We start from the raw sequence: 20,887 nt of genomic DNA on the forward strand, positions 1-20,887 counted from the left end.
GCAGTGCATCCGGTGTCACCATGATTAATAAGAGGTTGTACACCACAGTGTATTTCACAACAGGAGGATTTCAAACCAAACCAAATAGAAGGGATGTTATACCACAGTGTCCACCCTCTAAATAATCAGACACTCTATCCACCACATTTACATGTGTACTACATTTAGTGTGTATACTTTATTAGTTTTTCAATGCACTTTATACAAGTAGTCGAAACAAGGGCAGATATTTATGATGTAAGCTACTGAAAAGGATGATCATGCTAGTGTTGAAGAGCAAGTCTCTCCTTTGAGCCGCATGATTGACAGACCAGTCATAATTTATGGTGGGGGGAGATCGGAAATCAGATTCGTTAAGTTATTATTTTATTTTTTGACACAGCAGTGGGAATATCGTCAGGGAAAGACATGAAGAGGGGCAAACATGGGGGTGTTGAGGCTGGGCTGGGGGTGTGAGGCTGAGCCTGTGCTGCCCCTGTTGAGGCTGAGCCAGTGCTGCCCCTGTTGAGGCTGAGCCCAGTGCTGCCCCTGTCGAGGCAGATCTGAGGGTGTTGAGGCTGGGCCTGGTTCTACCCCTGTTGAGACTGGGCTGGGGGTGTTGAGGCTGGGCCTGGTACTACCCCTGTTGAGGCTGGGCTGAGGGTGTTGAAGCTGGGCTGAAGGTGTTGAGGCTAGGCTGAGGGTGTTGAAGCTGGGCTGAGGGTGTTGAGGCTAGGCTGAGGGTGTTGAGGCTGGGCTGAGGGTGTTGAGGCTGGGCTGAGGGTGTTGAGGCTGGGCTATGGGTGTTGAGTCTGGGCTTGGGGTGTTGAGGCTGGGCCAGGTTCTGCCCCTGTTGAGGCTGGTGCTGGTGGCCCTATTAGGCCCTGTGTGCTGGGGCCTGCTGCTCTCCTGTCCTGAAGGGTGAAAGGAACCACTTACTGTACATACAGTACACATACAGTATCTCACAAAAGTGAGTACACTGAATAAATTATACTTTGCTACAATGTAAAGTAGTGAGTAAACAGCAGTGTACATTTGCTGTCCCCTCAAAATAACTCAACACACAGCCATTAATGTCTAATCCGCTGGCAACAAAAGTGAGTACACCCCTAGGTGAAAATGTCCAAATTGGGCCCAATTAGCCATTTTCCCTCCCCGGTGTCAAGTGACTCGTTAGTGTTACAAGGTCTCAGGTGTGAATGGGGAGCAGGTGTGTTAAATTTGGTGTCATCGCTCTCACACTCCCTCATACTGGTCACTGGAAGTTCAACATGGCACCTCATGGCAAAGAACTCTCTGAGGATCTGAAAAAAATAATTGTTGCTCTACATAAAGATGGCCTGGGCTATAAGAAGATTGCCAAGACCCTGAAACTGAGCTGCAGCACGGTGGCCAAGACCATACAATGGTTTAACAGGACAGGTTCCATTCAGAACAGGCCTCACCATGGTCGACCAAAGAAGTTGAGTGCACCTGCTCAGCGTCATATCCAGAGGTTGTCTTTGGGAAATAGACGTATGAGCAGGGACGGCTTGTTCAATAGGGCGATATGGGCGACGCACTGCCAAACGGGAAAAGGAAGGGATTTTTTTTCTAATCAATTATATCACGGCAACAGCAGTTATCAGTGTTCACGTCTGATCTGCCAGCCACTAAATGTCAAATCAGGCTAAAGTCGTGCTTCAAATGGCCCCGCCCGTTTTTGGGGCGATTTCAGTCAAGTTGAAAATCGCCCAGAAGTCTCTCATAGCCTGTCATGTAAAATCTATTTTTTTCACATTTCAAAGCTTTCAATACATTCTCTATGGGTGTCTGTGGGCTTGCACTTACGCGCTTTCGTCATACGTGACGTAACGTTGAACGTAACTAAGACAATGGCGGCTAGAAGCGTCTCTGTTGCGACCTGCAGTGCGGCGTTATTTTATGTTTTTAATTTGTAGACTTAGTTTACAAACATTCTGCCAACCATGGATTTCCAGTGGTTGGTTTTGGACTGATCTTGTTGATCGTGTACATACCCGCTACGAACGGACTAAATAATGAAAACGCTGCTGGCAGCTGAATCCCAATACAGCTGGGAGACTTGGCTGGATGAGTCCCGGACAGAGAAGTGGAGCCGCCACCTTCACCCTGGTCAGAGCGGACCGCGATCCTGGTAAGAGAGCGACTCTGTACCCCCGACATTGAACTGCTTTCTGTGTCATTGCGACCTTACTATCAATTCAATTCAATTTAAGGGCTTTATTGGCATGGGAAACGTGTGTTAACATTGCCAAAGCAAGGGAAGTAGATAGTAAACAAAAGTGAAATAAACAATAAATATTAACAGTAAACATTACACTCAGAAGTTTCAAAAGAATAAAGACATTTCAAATGTCATATTATGTATATATACAGTGTTGTTACAATGTGCAAATAGTTAAAGTACAAATGGGAAAATAAATAAACATAAATATGGGTTGTATTTACAATGGTGTTTGTTCTTCACTGGTTGCCCCTTTTCTTGTGGCAACAGGTCACAAATCTTGCAGCTGTGATGGCACACTGTGGTTTTTCACCCAGTAGATAAGGGAGTTTATCAAAATTGGGTTTGTTTTCGAATTCTTTGTGGATCGCTGTAATCTGAGGGAAATATGTGTCTCTAATATGGTCATACATTTGGCAGGAGGTTAGGAAGTGCAGCTCAGTTTCCACCTCATTTTGTGGGCAGTGTGCACATAGCCTGTCTTCTCTTGAGAGCCAGGTCTGCCTACGGCGGCCTTTCTCAATAGCAAGGCTATGGTCACTGAGTCTGTACATAGTCAAAGCTTTCATTAAGTTTGGGTCAGTCACAGTGGTCAGGTATTCTGCCACTGTGTACTCTCTGTTTAGGGCCAAATAGCATTCTAGTTTGCTCTGTTTTTTTGTTTGTTCTTTCCAATGTGTCAAGTAATTCTCTTTTTGTTTTCTCATGATTTGGTTGGGTCTAATTGTGTTGTTGTTGTTGTTGTTGTTGTCCTGGGGCTGTGTGGGGTCTGTTTGTGTTTGTGAACAGAGGCCCAGGACAAGCTTACTTAGGGGACTCTTCTCCAAGTTCATCTCTCTGTAGGTGATGGCTTTGTTATGGAAGGTTTGGGAATCGCTTCCTTTTAAGTGGTTACTATCTGCCCCGTGAGTTCCCCCAATTGTTTGTTACCGTTGTGTACTGTTGATAATCACAAGTTTACTGGAGAACTGAGACCAAGTAGAGACTTTGGACAGGGTGGATATGGTATAATAAAGGCAGTTTATTCAGAGGTAAAGATATCTGGAATCGCGTGCACGGACTCGTGCACGTGTGTAGGTCACCTAAATCATCAGAAAAATTGCCCCTCCTGAGAATTTTTTCAGGAGCCGCCACTGCGTATGAGTGCTGCCAGCATTGCTGCAGAGGTTGAAGGGGTGGGGGGTCAGCCTGTCAGTGCTCAGACCATACGCCGCACACTGCATCAAATTGGTCTGCATGGCTGTCGTCCCAGAAGGAAGCATCTTCTAAAGATGATGCACAAAAAGCCTGCAAACAGTTAGCTGAAGACAAGCAGACTAAGGACATGGATTACTGGAACCATGTCCTGTGGTCTGATGAGATAAACTTATTTGGTTCAGATGGTGTCAACCAGGTGAGGAGTACAAAGACAAGTGTGTCTTGCCTACAATCAAGCATGGTGGTGGGAGTGTCATGGTCTGGGGCATGGCATGAGTGCTGCCGGCACTGGGGAGCTACAGTTCATTGAGGGAACCATGAATGCCATCATGTACTGTGACATACTGAAGCAGAGCATGATCCCCTCCCTTCGGAGACTGGGCCGCAGGGCAGTATTCCAACATGATAACGACCCCAAACACACCTCCAATACAACCACTGCCTTGCTAAAGAAGCTGAGGGTAAAGGTGATGGACTGGCCAAGCATGTCTCCAGACCTAAACCCTATCTGTGGGGCATCCTCAAACGGAAGGTGGAGGAGTGCAAGGTCTCTAACATCCACCAGCTCTGTGACGTCGTCATGGAGGAGTGGAAGAGGACTCCAGTGGCAACCTGTGAAGCTCTGGTGAACTCCATGCCCAAGAGGGTTAAGGCAGTGCTGGAAAATGATGGTGGCCACACAAAATATTGACACTTTGGGCACAATTTGGACATTTTCACTTAGGGGTGTACTCACTTTTGTTGCCAGCGGTTTAGACATTAATGGCTGTGTGTTGAGTTATTTTGAGGGGACAGCAAATTTACACTGTTATACAAGCTGTACACTCACTACTTTACATTGTAGCAAAGTGTCATTTATTCAGTGTTGTCACATGAAAAGACATACTCAAATATTTACAAAAATGTGAGGGGTGTATTCACTTTTGTGAGATACTGTATATAGCAACACAAGAATATAGATGGCGAGAGTAAGCAGTACCTGAACATATAGAAGAGCAGGTAAGCACTCCGGGCTCTGGTCCTCAGCACAGTGGCTTCATTGGACATTGACACCTGGCTATCGTTACAACATAACCAGTTTCCACTGGCATTCAGGATGTCACTAACGTAGTGCCCTGTGGAACAAGGAAGACAGACTAGAGGTCAAGGGTCAGGCTCTTGTGGGTAATGAAGTGTGTTGTACAAGTTAACATTTAATTTGGGAGGTATTTTATCTGTTACATGTGTCAAGTTTCGAAATCAGAGATAAACAAATACACGTGGCATATTATTAGGCATGCCTCTCCATTCTTTTGAATTGCGCAAACTCTAAATATATCATGGTGCATGTCGGGATGGCACTTCGCTTGGCTGAAGTGGCTATTGGAGGGTCTAATTATCCCCTACACCAGGGTTCCCCAACTGGCGACCCGCGGAACGAATTTGGCCCACGGGTGATTTTATTTGGCCCCCCCATGTTTTCTGAGCAAAATATGTTTAATTATTAAAAGACTGTAAAAACACCAGCAAATCAGCTCCAAGTGATTTTCATTTTGGAAATCTGTTGCAATGTATTCCCACGCACAATAAAGAGATGTATGTGACTGTACACAAATGTAAGCAAGGTTTGAAATGAGTCAAATATTATATCTGCTTGGGCTTCTTGCGGCCAATTTGCAGTCTACAAATGATTTGTAATTACGTTCCGGACCCCTGCCCATCTGGGGAAGAAGAAAATAATTGGTCCGCGGCTGAATCTAGTTGATGATCCCTGCCCTACACCCTCGATCATTTTCACTCCCTCAGCTTTGGGATACTTGTGTATATGGCAGAGGCGCACGTGAACGCGCAAATGGAGAGCTGAGGAGAAGGGAGTGATTTGGGATTCAGCCTAAGTCTTATGTACTGTGTATCTGCATGTGTGTGTTTTAAGGTATTTACTTACCGGAGTTTGCGAGGCCTCCCAAATGAGAGACTACGCCAGTCAGCTGGTAGTAGCCATTCACTGACTTCACTGGCTGCTGCTTCTGTAAGAAAACACTTGTGATCATAGGATTGTCATTTCCTCTACAGTCCACCACACTGTCTACAGTCTACTAGTCTACTGCAGGAGGTCTACTACATCTGTACTCCTCATAACTATCTCAGTGTTCTGTCATGACTTATTTTTCACTGGTTTCTCTCTCTCTCTCCTCACCACTGAGGCTGTCTGCAACACTTTCCCTGGTTCCTGGTCATTTGAATCTGAGGGGTCAAATATACATATAAAGAGCTGTGAAAAACGTGGTCACTTGTCTGAATTGCTCTGGTCTAAAACAGCTCCCATACATCACTAAATATGTCTGAGAAACATTTTAATTTGCAGCTTCTAGCTTCTCTGTCTGCAGGACCGTTTTGGGAGTGGGTGGTTTGTGTGGTGTTGGAGCAAGAATAGTGCCATGACCTACCTGAACAGCAGTGGGCGCTGTCTTTGGCCTGTCCAGGTGGGCTGGACACTTGGCTGGTTTTGGTCTGGGGGATGGACACCAGGATGCTGGGGGCCTGGTTGGTGAGGGCCTGTGGGCTGGCAATGTGCAGGGTTGGAACCATGTCCCCACAGAGATCAGAGAGCCTCAGCTCTGGAGGAAACAAAAGAGGAGCCTCCAGCTTCTCCAACCCCGTAGGTCCTCCAAACCTCTTCAGATGCAGAACCAGCACACTGCCCAGAGACATAGAGGGAGAGAGATTAACAGACAGACAATGAAACCAGCCAACAAAATAACAGATGAGTGAAATTTGTTTGGTGGTGCTCATCCCTAAGTCCTACAACCTGCTCAGGAAGGTAACTACTCCTAAAGGCTCAGGACACAAGGACCACTCATTTCATTAAACACTGCCAGTCGTATGAGAGGTTATAAAGGGGCAACTCACAGAGGCAGTGTGTGGAACTGCTCCACCTTTGAGGCCTGGAGGCCTTTGCAGCCCTCACATGTGAATTCAACCTTTTTGCCCTGGGTTAGAAACAAAAGCATTACAAAATGAATGATACCACTACAATAACAAGATACATTATTCTGAGGCAGTGGGCAGCTTGCCCTGGGTGTTAGTCTCTACCCTCAAAGTGCTGAGCCCTAAGTGCTGACCTTGAAAGTGAGTGCTAGGCTGCTCAGCAAGGTGCGCTCAGGGCTGAAGTCCAATGAGAGGTTGTTGTAGTCCTCTCTGGTGGACGACTCGCGCCCACAGCTTCAGAAGCAGGACAAAGAGAAGCAAAATGCATCAGGTCTCTACAATGTTTCTGTTATGCCATGTGTTTTGTAATATTATTTTTAGAAAGATCATGTTCCCAGTAGATACATTAGAACCAATGGGAGCTCTTACCTGGTACATGTGCGCACCGACACAAGCTGGAACTCCAGCTGGGAAACAGGGCAGGTATAGCTCACCCCGAGCATCTTCAGTGTCATGCCCTCCTCCTTCAGCTGGCACAGCATATTCACAAGTAACTCGTGTGCGTCCTATGAGGAAGAAGAGAAAATCTAATTATGAAGAGAAAATGAACCCTTGCTAAAAGAGCGCTCGTACAGAAGAGAGTAGCGCCTCAGTTACCTGTTGCGCGTCCCCCAGATACTTCAAATCATATCCTGACAAGGAGAACTTGACCTTCCACATGAGGACTGCTTTTGAGGCCTGGTTTGCGCCACTGTCAGGTAGACCCGAACGGTGCACATCAGACAGAGACCTGTAGGGGAGACAGAGAGTAAATTAGCAGCTGACTGGATGGCGTCAACCTACTGGCCTACGGCTGAAGAGGCAGATGAGTATATCCAAATATTCTTAAACTAGCGGCACCCCATCATTGGAAATGATTAATTCGATACAATGCAATTTCACCTTTGAGGACGGACAATGAAGCAAAACTTCAAAAATGTGTTGTTTATTCTCCTAAGATATTTGTTTTGGATACTGCTCTCAACTGACTAAAGAAAGTCAGCGCATCATTGAAGGAGATGATCCTGCCGCAGTTTTGTGGCTCACGTTATTCTAATATAGATGGCTTTCTTTCGTAATGGGAAACACTCTTTTCATGCCACTTCGATACCGAAGTGACTTTTTCCTAGCAGCTTACAGGAACTTACGCAGCAGGTTAGGAGAATTAACGTAGCCGATTAGGAGACTGAGATTAAGGTTAGGAAAAGGGTTAGGGTTAGCGAAAATGCTCTCCTAACCTGCTACGAAAATCACTTTCTATCGAAGTGGCGGGAAAAGAGTGTGTCCCTTCTTTAATTTATGACCACAAATAGTGGGTGGGTGGGTGTGTGTCTGCTCTTGAGCCTTCCCTTACCTGAGCAGGTTGGAGAAGGGGGAGGAGCTCCAGAGTTGTTCCTGGCGTAGGATTTCCTTTGAGAAGTAAGGCAGGACCAGAAGGCACTGCAGGGTGGCGTTAAGGAAGCAAGTGTTGCCAATGTTAGGCAACCTGTGAAGAAGAAGCAGCCATCAGTTTACACATAGAGATACAATATCCAGAAACATAGAGTGGCCTATGTCATAAACCTTCATAACTCTAGAATGTGATTACAATGGCAGCCACCTTGGTCAGGGATAAATTCTATGTAATTCTGTGAGTACACAAAGGAGTGGATGTCCTTTAGACCAAGATGACCATAATGCATGGGTTTATAATGATCTAATAAAACTGGCATGCTTGATAGTAAGCCCTGTCCCCATACTATATCAGTCATTGATCTCTAAACAATAAAGAGTTTATTTTCAATGCATCTGCGGTGTGTTGTGGTTGCATCTGCGGTGTGTTGTGTTTCACCCAAGATGTTCCATGTTGACCCCTGCCCCCCATTCTCCTCTGGCCCCCTGGGTCTCCTCTGACCCTCTGGTGGCTGAGCTGGCCCTGGGAAGAGTCCGGCTTCTGGCGGCTGAGATAGGCCTCTGCGGCCTTGGGCTAGAGTAGTCCTGAAGAGACAGAGGTCTGGAGGAAGGAGAGAAACAGGTCTAAAGCCTCCAAAGCAGAGATAGTATCACTCTACACAGTCTCTCTCTTAAATACTATAATGTACTATAAACACAGTCTGAGTAGTTATGAATGTATTGCTGTCCATATAAATGCAGTGTATCAAGTAAACCAGGGCAATAGGTTAGTACTCTCTTTATCCACTAGATGGGGCGAGAAGAGCCTAAAACTACAGTTTGAGAAAAATAACTTTCTGGGACTGTGTTTATCAAGCGTCTCAGAGTAGGAATCTGATCTTGGATCAGTTTTGCCTTTTAGATCATAATAAATCAGTTTATTATGGACAGAGAGGACCTGATCCTAGATTATCACTCATTCTCTTGATAAACACTGGCCCTAAACCCACCTCTCCAAGGAGACTCTAGGATGGCACTGTACTTATTTTATTTTTGTTTGAATTACCTGACAGTTGCGCCCTCTTGGCTGGTGTGTCCATGACGGTCCAGAAGGTTGGTAGGAGAGAGAGAACTAGGGAGGGACACCATTGGAGTGGATTTCACTGGGGAAGGGTGTTTGGCAGGTGACCGGGGGAGAGAGGGGTGTTTAGCAGGAGAGCAAGGCTGAGAGGAACATTTAACAGGAGAGGGAGGTGGATGGAGGGAGGAGAGTTGGTCAGAGGGTGAGGGGACAGAGGTGGAGGAGACATTCCGTTCAGAACGGTCAGGTGGAATTGGAGAGGGGGATGAATTGCTACTCTCCTTCTTATTTCTTGTCTTCTGCTCCACATCAATTGAATTGGCTTTCTGCCGTTTTTTCTGTTGGGGGGGGGGGGTCATAAGAATAGGAAGAGGTAGGCCTAAATTAGAGGAACTTAGCTATCTATCCTAAACCTCAAATATCTCAGTATATACAGGTTATGTTGAGTGACATTTGCAAAAGCCAAACTTCATGTACATTTCATGTACACTTTTTATGTATTCGTCAATCAGAATGTACTTTTACTTTTATTCTTCCCACTAGGTCTAAGAGAAAAATACTACACCAGAATTTAAGTAGTTGTTAATCGATTAAATGACCTGATTTCATACCTTTTTGCACCAGCAGAAACAAGCCATGTCAATTAACCAATGAAGACATTTAAAAACCCCCTAATTGAACATGCCACCACAATAAAGGCATTTTAATTTGAAGACAAGAGTGCCTTCATCTTCCTTGTTTTTTGATAGCTTCCATGTTCTTTGTGGGTTGGTCATCGGTTTATTGAAATGCTAAATGCTTTTTCTCTTATTCACCAGAAGATGGACAAAGGGTTGGTCAAAAGAATGTAAACAGGAAATAGAGATTTAGCCAAAACCTCAAACAACAACCCAGATTGGTTAGGGACAGTTTTCCTTATTCAATATTGCCCTGAGGGCAGCTCTGCCTCAAGGGCAGAATGAATGTGGTTGGTTCAATTAAAGCTCAATGGTCAGTGGGCAGAGCTTACAGCACCCAGTGCGAGTTAAATACACTTGCTAGGTGGTAAATTGGTGTTGGATTTAAGGCATATCACATGGGTTGCCACACGCAAGGTTGCTGGATTGAATTGTGTTTTCTAACCTCGCTCCAACCACTAAACAATTATTTGTACCTAAACTTAACCCAACCCCTAGCTCGAGTCCCAGATCTGTTTGTGCTGTCTTGCAACTCCTATGTCATGGCATGACAATGACATAGCATGGCATGACAATGACATAGGAGAAGACAGACAGCACAAACTGATCTGGGACTGGGCTAACCCAACCCCTACCCTACTAGCCTTTAACTGAACCAATCACATTTTATAGTGACAGGTCAAATGGGTACAGTAAGGGTGTGGCGTCACTGTAAACATCTTTGATATTAAGCATCTCAATCATATCACGTGAAATGGAAGGAGTTCCCATTGGTCGTTTGACCACCCGTTACTCTACTCAGAGGACCATGGTTACATCCGTAACTCAGCGTTTTCATGTCTGTATTTATTCAAATGGAATACAACTGGAGAGTAACATCAAAAGATACTCGTAGCATCTCTGAATCTTTATGTGGCATTCCTCCTCCAGACCTGATTGAGGGTTAGAAGGCTCCATAACGTCAGCTGCCCAGCTGCTTCCCTTTGCTGTGTTTCCTATTAGGACCGGCATGAATCCCAGACGATAAAGCTTCCTGAGCTGAAAGAGTTACAATGGTTAACAGAATTATCTTAAATTGGATTATCTTACATTTGTTTGTCTTTATTGAAATTGCATGGCATTTTCAATATGCCCACCCAATGTTCAAGAATGGCATTTTTCCCTTTTTTTCAGATTACAACCACTCACTTTCAGATATTTGAAAAGGAAATAATCTCCCAAATATCACTATTTCTAAAACAAGCCATAGAAAGTTGGTTGCAATTTCAATTTAATCCTCCAGAAACGACAGAACAAATAATGCAACAAATATTGTGGTTCATCTCAAATAGTCTAATTGACCAAAAAAAAGGTATATTCTTCGTAAATGATATCATCTATAGGACTGGTGGAGTTATGCCGCACATGCAGCTAACAAAAACATATGGAAATGTCTGCTCTACCCAAAATTACAAACAAATAATTGCAGCCTTACCGCAAAAATGGAAGAGGAAAGTGGAAGGGGGAGAAGGTAAGGAACTTGTCTGTTGGCCTTGCATTAATGAACATAATTGGTTAAGGAAAACTGTGATAAATAAAAAAGTATATCAGTTTCATTTAAGGACCAAAGGATTGACAGCCGTCCCATATAGATTGCAAAATAGTTGGGAAGAGCATTTTGACGTACCGATCCCATGGCATAGTGTTTATGAACTGATATGCAAAACGACACCGGATTCAAAACTTAGAATCTTTCAATTTAAATTATTATATAAAATTCTTGCTACCAATAGAATGTTATTTATATGGGGGATACAATCTTCCCAGCTCTGCAGATTTTGCTGCAAAGAGACAGAATCATTAGATCATTTGGTTTGGTACTGTCCATTTGTAGCTTGTTTTTGGACACTGGTCCAGGAATGGCTAAAGGATTGCAATATTTACCTGGAGCTAACCTTTCAGATAGCATTACTGGGTGATCTGAAAAGTCATAGTCAATCGATCAATAACATAATAATACTTTTAGCAAAAATGTTTATTTTCAATTCACAATCTGTAGAAACAATGAGAATAGAAAGGTTCAGAACTTTTGAAAGACATCACAGTACAGTTGAAATATATATGGCAAATAGAAGTCCTATATGGATGGTGTTAAAAGATAGATGGGAGGTGTTGAATGGAATTGAAGGATGGGACTAATAACAACTAACAACAAATAATAACAAGATAACTAATAATGTAAGCATACTGTGTCCATAATAAGTATATAGGTTGTAGGTTGGGAGGTTTTGTGAAAGAGCACAGTTAGAAAGATATGGCATATAGAAGCAAACCGGATGGACATCATGAAAATGATTGGAGGTTGAGAGTAGAAGAAGTTCAGGAGAAAAAACAAACAGGTAGCTTAGTGGTTAAGAGCCTTGTGCCAGTAACCGAAAAGTTGCTGGTTCTAATCCCCGAGCGGACTAGGTGAAAAATCTGTCAATGTGCCCTTGAGCAAGGCACTTAACCCTAATTGCTCATGTAAGTCGCTCTGGATAAGAGCGTCTGCTAAATGACTAAAATGTAAATAATTATTGTAAAATTGACTGTGTCCATAAAATGTAGACAGTAAGTATAAGATTGAAGTAGAGGCCTAAGCATTGTTGTTCACTAGTTTACTCCAAGTAGGGAAAGGGTGGCGGGGTTGGAAAGTAATAAAGGGGAATAAGTATGTGTGTGTGTATATATGTGTATATATATATATACAGTGAGGGGAAAAAAGTATTTGATCCCCTGCTGATTTTGTACGTTTGCCCACTGACAAAGAAATGATTAGTCTATAATTTTAATGGTAGGTTTATTTGAACAGTGAGAGACAGAATAACAACAACAAAAATCCAGAAAAACGCATGTCAAAAATGTTATAAATAGATTTGCATTTTATTGAGGGAAATAAGTATTTGACCCCTCTGCAAAACATGACTTAGTACTTGGTGGCAAAACCCTTGTTGGCAATCACAGAGGTCAGACGTTTCTTGTAGTTGGCCACCAGGTTTGCACACATCTCAGGAGGGATTTTGTCCCACTCCTCTTTGCAGATCTTCTCCAAGTCGTTAAGGTTTCGAGCCTGACGTTTGGCAACTCGAACCTTCAGCTCCCTCCACAGATTTTCTATGGGATTAAGGTCTGGAGACTGGCTAGGCCACTCCAGGACCTTAATGTGCTACTTCTTGAGCCACTCCTTTGTTGCCTTGGCCGTGTGTTTTGGGTCATTGTCATGCTGGAATACCCATCCACGATCCATTTCAATGCCCTGGCTGAGGGAAGGAGGTTCTCACCCAAGATTTGACAGTACATGGCCCCGTCCATCGTCCCTTTGATGCGGTGAAGTTGTCCTGTCCCCTTAGCAGAAAAACACCCCCAAAGCATAATATTTCCACCTCCATGTTTGACGGTGGGGATGATGTTCTTGGGGCCATAGGCAGCATTCCTCCTCCTCCAAACACGGCGAGTTGAGTTGATGCCAAAGAGCTCAATTTTTGTCTCATCTGACCACAACACTTTCACCCAGTTCTCCTCTGAATCATTCAGATGTTCATTGGCAAACTTCAGACAGGCATGTATATGTTCTTTCTTGAGCAGGGGGACCTTGCGGGCGCTGCAGGATTTCTGTCCTTCACGGCATAGTGTGTTATCAATTGTTTTCTTGGTGACTATGGTCCCAACTGCCTTGAGATCATTGACAAGATCCTCCCGTGTAGTTCTAATTCCTCACCGTTCTCATGATCATTGCAACTCCACGAGATGAGATCTTGCATGGAGCCCCAGGCCGAGGGAGATTGACAGTTATTTTGTGTTTCTTCCATTTGCGAATAATCGCACCAACTGTTGTCACCTTCTCACCAAGCTGCTTGGCGATGGTCTTGTAGCCCATTCCAGCCTTGTGTAGGTCTACAATCTTGTACCTGACATCCTTGGAGAGCTCTTTGGTCTCGGCCATGGTGGAGAATTTGGAATCTGATTGATTGATTGCTTCTGTTGACAGGTGTCTTTTATACAGGCAACAAACTGAGATTAGGAGCACTCCCTTTAAGAGTGTTCTCCTAATCTCAGCTCGTTACCTGTATAAAAGACACCTGGGAGCCAGAAATCTTTCTGATTGAGAGGGGGTCAAATACTTATTTCCCTCATTAAAATGCAAATCAATTTATAACATTTTTGACATGCGTTTTTCAGGATTTCTTTGTTGTTATTCTGTCTCTCACTGTTCAAATAAACCTACCATTATAATTATAGACTGATCATTTCTTTGTCAGTGGGCAAACGTACAAAATCAGCAGGGGATCAAACACTTATTTCCCTCACTGTATATATATATATATATATATATATATATATATATATATATATATATATATATATATATATATATAAAACATGGGGGATTGGAAGTGATGCAGACAATTACATTGATGGAAGTTACAATCTACAATATTAAGCAGATCTACCCCCCCCAAAAAAAAATAATCCTCCCCCGACATCCTGGGGACCTGGATCAATGTCGAATATTGCAGTGCATCCGGTGTCACCATGATTAATAAGAGGTTGTACACCACAGTGTATTTCACAACAGGAGGATTTCAAACCAAACCAAATAGAAGGGATGTTATACCACAGTGTCCACCCTCTAAATAATCAGACACTCTATCCACCACATTTACATGTGTACTACATTTAGTGTGTATACTTTATTAGTTTTTCAATGCGCTTTATACAAGTAGTCGAAACAAGGGCAGATATTTATGATGTACGCTACTGAAAAGGATGCTCATGCTAGTGTTGAAGAGCAAGTCTCCCTTGAGCCGCATGATTGACAGACCAGTCATCATTTATGGTGGGGGGAGATCGGAAATCAGATTCGTTAAGTTATTATTTTATTTTTTGACACAGCAGTGGGAATATCGTCAGGGAAAGACATGAAGAGGGGCAAACATGGGGGTGTTGAGGCTGGGCTGGGGGTGTGAGGCTGAGCCAGTGCTGCCCCTGTTGAGGCTGAGCCCAGTGCTGCCCCTGTCGAGGCAGATCTGAGGGTGTTGAGGCTGGGCCTGGTTCTACCCCTGTTGAGACTGGGCTGGGGGTGTTGAAGCTGGGCCTGGTACTACCCCTGTTGAGGCTGGGCTGAGGGTGTTGAAGCTGGGCTGAAGGTGTTGAGGCTAGGCTGAGGGTGTTGAAGCTGGGCTGAGGGTGTTGAGGCTAGGCTGAGGGTGTTGAGGCTGGGCTGAGGGTGTTGAGGATGGGCTATGGGTGTTGAGTCTGGGCTTGGGGTGTTGAGGCTGGGCCAGGTTCTGCCCCTGTTGAGGCTGGTGCTGGTGGCCCTATTAGGCCCTGTGTGCTGGGGCCTGCTGCTCTCCTGTCCTGAAGGGTGAAAGGAACCACTTACTGTACATACAGTACACATACAGTATCTCACAAAAGTGAGTACACTGAATAAATTATACTTTGCTACAATGTAAAGTAGTGAGTAAACAGCAGTGTACATTTGCTGTCCCCTCAAAATAACTAAACACACAGCCATTAATGTCTAATCCGCTGGCAACAAAAGTGAGTACACCCCTAGGTGAAAATGTCCAAATTGGGCCCAATTAGCCATTTTCCCTCCCCGGTGTCAAGTGACTCGTTAGTGTTACAAGGTCTCAGGTGTGAATGGGGAGCAGGTGTGTTAAATTTGGTGTCATCGCTCTCACACTCCTTCATACTGGTCACTGGAAGTTCAACATGGCACCTCATGGCAAAGAACTCTCTGAGGATGTGAAAAAAATAATTGTTGGTCTACATAAAGATGGCCTGGGCTATAAGAAGATTGCCAAGACCCTGAAACTGAGCTGCAGCACGGTGGCCAAGACCATACAATGGTTTAACAGGACAGGTTCCACTCAGAACAGGCCTCGCCATGGTCGACCAAAGAAGTTGAGTGCACCTGCTCAGCGTCATATCCAGAGGTTGTCTTTGGGAAATAGACGTATGAGTGCTGCCAGCATTGCTGCAGAGGTTGAAGGGGTGGGGGGTCAGCCTGTCAGTGCTCAGACCATACGACGCACACTGCATCAAATTGGTCTGCATGGCTGTCGTCCCAGAAGGAAGCCTCTTCTAAAGATGATGCACAAAAAAGCCTGCAAACAGTTTGCTGAAGACAAGCAGACTAAGGACATGGATTACTGGAACCATGTCCTGTGGTCTGATGAGACCAAGATAAACGTATTTGGTTCAGATGGTGTCAAGCGTGTGTGGCGGCAACCAGGTGAGGAGTACAAAGACAAGTGTGTCTTGCCTACAGTCAAGCATGGTGGTGGGAGTGTCATGGTCTGGGGCATGGCATGAGTGCTGCCGGCACTGGGGAGCTACAGTTCATTGAGGGAACCATGAATGCCATCATGTACTGTGACATACTGAAGCAGAGCATGATCCCCTCCCTTCGGAGACTGGGCCGCAGGGCAGTATTCCAACATGATAACGACCCCAAACACACCTCCAATACAACCACTGCCTTGCTAAAGAAGCTGAGGGTAAAGGTGATGGACTGGCCAAGCATGTCTCCAGACCTAAACCCTATTGAGCATCTGTGGGGCATCCTCAAACGGAAGGTGGAGGAGTGCAAGGTCTCTAACATCCACCAGCTCTGTGACGTCGTCATGGAGGAGTGGAAGAGGACTCCAGTGGCAACCTGTGAAGCTCTGGTGAACTCCATGCCCAAGAGGGTTAAGGCAGTGCTGGAAAATGATGGTGGCCACACAAAATATTGACACTTTGGGCCCAATTTGGACATTTTCACTTAGGGGTGTACTCACTTTTGTTGCCAGCGGTTTAGACATTAATGGCTGTGTGTTGAGTTATTTTGAGGGGACAGCAAATTTACACTGTTATACAAGCTGTACACTCACTACTTTACATTGTAGCAAAGTGTCATTTCTTCAGTGTTGTCACATGAAAAGACATACTCAAATATTTACAAAAATGTGAGGGGTGTACTCACTTTTGTGAGATACTGTATATAGAAACACAAGAATATAGATGGCGAGAGTAAGCAGTACCTGAACATATAGAAGAGCAGGTAAGCACTCCGGGCTCGTGTCCTCAGCACAGTGGCTTCACTGGACATTGACACCTGGCTATCGTTACAACAGAACCAGTTTCCACTGGCATTCAGGATGTCACTAACGTAGTGCCCTGTGGAACAAGGAAGACAGACTAGAGGTCAAGGGTCAGGCTCTTGTGGGTAATGAAGTGTGTTGTACAAGTTAACATTTAATTTGGGAGGTATTTTATCTGTTACATGTGTCAAGTTTCGAAATCAGAGATAAACAAATACACGTGGCATATAATTAGGCATGCCTCTCCATTCTTTTGAATTGCGCAAACTCTAAACATATCATGGTGCATGTCGGGATGGCACTTCGCTTGGCTGAAGTGGCTATTGGAGGGTCTAATTATCCCCTACACCAGGGTTTCCCAACTGGCGACCCGCGGAACGAATTTGGCCCACGGGTGATTTTATTTGGTCCCCCCATGTTTTCTGAGCAAAATATGTTGAATTGTTAAAAGACTGTAAAAACACCAGCAAATCAGCTCCAAGTGATTTTCATTTTGGAAATCTGTGGCAAAATATTCCCACGCACAATAAAGAGATGTATGTGACTGTACACAAATGTAAGCAAGGTTTGAAATGAGTCAAATATTATATCTGCTTGGGCTTCTTGCGGCCAATTTGCAGTCTACAAATTATTTGTAATTACATTCCGGACCCCTGCCCATCTGGGGAAGAAGAAAATAATTGGTCCGCGGCTGAATCTAGTTGATGATCCCTGCCCTACACCCTCGATCATTTTCACTCCCTCAGCTTTGGGATACTTGTGTATATGGCAGAGGCGCACGTGAACGCGCAAATGGAGAGCTGAGGAGAAGGGAGTGATTTGGGATTCAGCCTAAGTCTTATGTACTGTGTATCTGCATGTGTGTGTTTTAAGGTATTTACTTACCGGAGTTTGCGAGGCCTCCCAAATGAGAGACTACGCCAGTCAGCTGGTAGTAGCCATTCACTGACTTCACTGGCTGCTGCTTCTGTAAGAAAACACTTGTGATCATAGGATTGTCATTTCCTCTACAGTCCACCACACTGTCTACAGTCTACTAGTCTACTGCAGGAGGTCTACTACATCTGTACTCCTCATAACTATCTCAGTGTTCTGTCATAACTTATTTTTCACTGGTTTCTCTCTCTCTCTCCTCACCACTGAGGCTGTCTGCAACACTTTCCCTGGTTCCTGGTCATTTGAATCTGAGGGGTCAAATATACATATAAAGAGCTGTGAAAAACGTGGTCACTTGTCTGAATTGCTCTGGTCTAAAACAGCTCAGATACATCACTAAATATGTCTGAGAAACATTTTAATTTGCAGCTTCTAGCTTCTCTGTCTGCAGGACCGTTTTGGGAGTGGGTGGTTTGTGTGGTTTTGGAGCAAGAATAGTGTTGTGGTGCCATGACCTACCTGAACAGCAGAGGGCACTGTCTTTGGCCTGTCCAGGTGGGCTGGAGACTTGGCTGGTGAGGGTCTGGGGGCTGGAGACCTGGCTGGTTTTGGTCTGGGGGATGGACACCAGGATGCTGGGAGCCTGGTTGGTGAGAGCCTGTGGGCTGGCACTGTGCAGGGGTGGCACCATGTCCCCACAGAGATCAGAGAGCCTCAGCTCTGGAGGAAACAAAAGAGGAGCCTCCAGCTTCTCCAACCCCCCAGGTCCTCCAAACCTCTTCAGATGCAGAACCAGCACACTGCCCAGAGACATAGAGGGAGAGAGATTAACAGACAGACAATGAAACCAGCCAACAAAATAACAGAAGAGTGAAATTTGTTTGGTGGTGCTCATCCCTAAGTCCTACAACCTGCTCAGGAAGGTAACTACTCCTAAAGGCTCAGGACACAAGGACCACTCATTTCATTAAACACTGCCAGTCGTATGAGAGGTTATAAAGGGGCAACTCACAGAGGCAGTGTGTGGAACTGCTCCACCTTTGAGGCCTGGAGGCCTTTGCAGCCCTCACATGTGAATTCAACCTTTTCGCCCTGGGTTAGAAACAAAAGCATTACAAAACGAATGATACCACTACAATAACAAGATACATTATTCTGAGGCAGTGGGCAGCTTGCCCTGGGTGTTAGTCTCTACCCTCAAAGTGCTGAGCCCTAAGTGCTGACCTTGAAAGTGAGTGCTAGGCTGCTCAGCAAGGTGCGCTCAGGGCTGAAGTCCAATGAGAGGTTGTTGTAGTCCTCTCTGGTGGACGACTCGCGCCCACAGCTTCAGAAGCAGGACAAAGAGAAGCAAAATGCATCAGGTCTCTACAATGTTTCTGTTATGCCATGTGTTTTGTAATATTATTTTTAGAAAGATCATGTTCCCAGTAGATACATTAGAACCAATGGGAGCTCTTACCTGGTACATGTGCGCACCGACACAAGCTGGAACTCCAGCTGGGAAACAGGGCAGGTATAGCTCCCCCCGAGCATCTTCAGTGTCATGCCCTCCTCCTTCAGCTGGCACAGCATATTCACAAGTAACTCGTGTGCATCCTATGAGGAAGAAGAGAAAATCAAATTATGAAGAGAAAATGAACCCTTGCTAAAAGAGCGCTCGTACAGAAGAGAGTAGCGCCTCAGTTACCTGTTGCGAGTCCCCCAGATACTTCAAATCTTGTCCTGACAAGGAGCACTTGACCTTCCACATGAGGTCTGCTTTTGAGGCCTGGTTTGCGCCACTGTCAGGTAGACGCGAACAGTGCACATCAGACAGAGCCCTGTAGGGGAGACAGAGAGTAAATTAGCAGCTGACTGGATGGCGTCAACCTACTGGCCTACGGCTGAAGAGGCAGATGAGTATATCCAAATATTCTTAAACTAGCGGCACCCCATCATTGGAAATGATTAATTCGATACAATGCAATTTCACCTTTGAGGACGGACAATGAAGCAAAACTTCAAAAATGTGTTGTTTATTCTCCTAAGATATTTGGTTTGGATACTGCTCTCAACTGACTAAAGAAAGTCAGCGCATCATTGAAGGAGATGATCCTGCCGCAGATTTGTGGCTCACGTTATTCTAATATAGATGGCTTTCTTTCGCAATGGGAAACACTCTTTTCATGCCACTTCGATACCGAAGTGACTTTTTCCTAGCAGCTTACAGGAACTTACACAGCAGGTTAGGAGAATTAACGTAGCCGATTAGGAGACTGAGATTAAGGTTAGGAAAAGGGTTAGGGTTAGCGAAAATGCTCTCCTAACCTTCTACGAAAATCACTTTCTATCGAAGTGGCGGGAAAAGAGTGTGTCCCTTCTTTAATTTATGACCACAAATAGTGGGTGGGTGGGTGTGTGTCTGCTCTTGAGCCTTCCCTTACCTGAGCAGGTTGGAGAAGGGGGAGGAGCTCCAGAGTTGTTCCTGGCGTAGGATTTCCTTTGAGAAGTAAGGCAGGACCAGAAGGCACTGCAGGGTGGCGTTAAGGAAGCAAGTGTTGCCAATGTTAGGCAACCTGTGAAGAAGAAGCAGCCATCAGTTTACACATAGAGATACAATATCCAGAAACATAGAGTGGCCTATGTCATAACCTTCATAACTCTAGAATGTGATTACAATGGCAGCCACCTTGGTCAGGGATAAATTCTATGTAATTCTGTGAGTACACAAAGGAGTGGATGTCCTTTAGACCAAGATGACCATAATGCATGGGTTTATAATGATCTAATAAAACTGGCATGCTTGATAGTAAGCCCTGTCCCCATACTATATCAGTCATTGATCTCTAAACAATAAAGAGTTTATTTTCATTGCATCTGCGGTGTGTTGTGGTTGCATCTGCGGTGTGTTGTGGTTCACCCAAGATGTTCCATGTTGACCCCTGCCCCCCGTTGTCCTCTGGCCCCCTGGGTCTCCTCTGACCCTCTGGTGGCTGAGCTGGCCCTGGGACGAGTCCGGCTTCTGGCGGCTGAGATAGGCCTCTGCGGCATTGGGCTAAAGTAGTCCTGAAGAGACAGTCTGGAGGAAGGAGAGAAACAGGTCTAAAGCCTCCAAAGCAGAGATAGTATCACTCTACACAGTCTCTCTCTTAAATACTATAATGTACTATAAACACAGTCTGAGTAGTTATGAATGTATTGCTGTCCATATAAATGCAGTGTATCAAGTAAACCCGGGCAATAGGTTAGTACTCTCTTTATCCACTAGATGGGGCGAGAAGAGCCTAAAACTACAGTTTGAGAAAAATAACTTTCTGGGACTGTGTTTATCAAGCGTCTCAGAGTAGGAGTCTGATCTAGGATCAGTTTTGCCTTTTAGATCATAATAAATCAGTTTATTATGGACAGAGAGGACCTGATCCTA

General features: G+C 44.8%; 2 protein-coding genes across 5 annotated transcripts; both read right to left on the reverse strand.

The window, feature by feature from the left end:
- Positions 1-344: 344 nt before the first annotated feature.
- Positions 345-10,687, reverse strand: LOC121564559 (ubiquitin carboxyl-terminal hydrolase 37-like). The gene is made up of 13 exons (XM_045223330.1): positions 10,389-10,687; positions 8,808-9,160; positions 8,202-8,363; positions 7,725-7,856; positions 6,989-7,121; positions 6,761-6,897; positions 6,526-6,625; positions 6,314-6,393; positions 5,938-6,101; positions 5,851-5,903; positions 5,349-5,430; positions 4,404-4,539; positions 345-893 (listed from the first exon to the last, which is right to left on the reverse strand). Exons 1-13 carry the CDS (start codon positions 10,416-10,418, stop codon positions 857-859), a joined length of 1,599 nt encoding a protein of 532 aa, XP_045079265.1. The 5' UTR covers positions 10,419-10,687; the 3' UTR covers positions 345-856.
- Positions 10,688-14,180: 3,493 nt separating this feature from the next.
- Positions 14,181-20,539, reverse strand: LOC121575553 (ubiquitin carboxyl-terminal hydrolase 37-like). 4 transcript variants are annotated; one of them, XM_045223081.1, is made up of 10 exons: positions 20,447-20,539; positions 19,908-20,039; positions 19,172-19,304; positions 18,944-19,080; positions 18,709-18,808; positions 18,497-18,576; positions 18,004-18,284; positions 17,494-17,572; positions 16,549-16,684; positions 14,181-14,875 (listed from the first exon to the last, which is right to left on the reverse strand). In XM_045223081.1, the coding sequence occupies exons 1-9, from the start codon at positions 20,512-20,514 to the stop codon at positions 16,672-16,674; spliced, it is 1,023 nt and encodes a 340-aa protein (XP_045079016.1). In that variant the 5' UTR covers positions 20,515-20,539; the 3' UTR covers positions 14,181-14,875; positions 16,549-16,671. The 4 variants fall into 4 exon arrangements, with proteins under 4 accessions (XP_045079016.1, XP_045079015.1, XP_045079017.1 ...); XM_045223080.1 differs by having other exon boundaries at positions 17,494-17,575; XM_045223082.1 differs by having other exon boundaries at positions 17,494-17,575; positions 20,384-20,452.
- Between the last annotated feature and the right edge of the window lie 348 nt (positions 20,540-20,887).

The sequence above is a fragment of the Coregonus clupeaformis genome, chromosome 10 (genome assembly GCF_020615455.1).
Source record: "Coregonus clupeaformis isolate EN_2021a chromosome 10, ASM2061545v1, whole genome shotgun sequence".
In the NCBI taxonomy this organism is placed as follows: domain Eukaryota; kingdom Metazoa; phylum Chordata; class Actinopteri; order Salmoniformes; family Salmonidae; genus Coregonus; species Coregonus clupeaformis.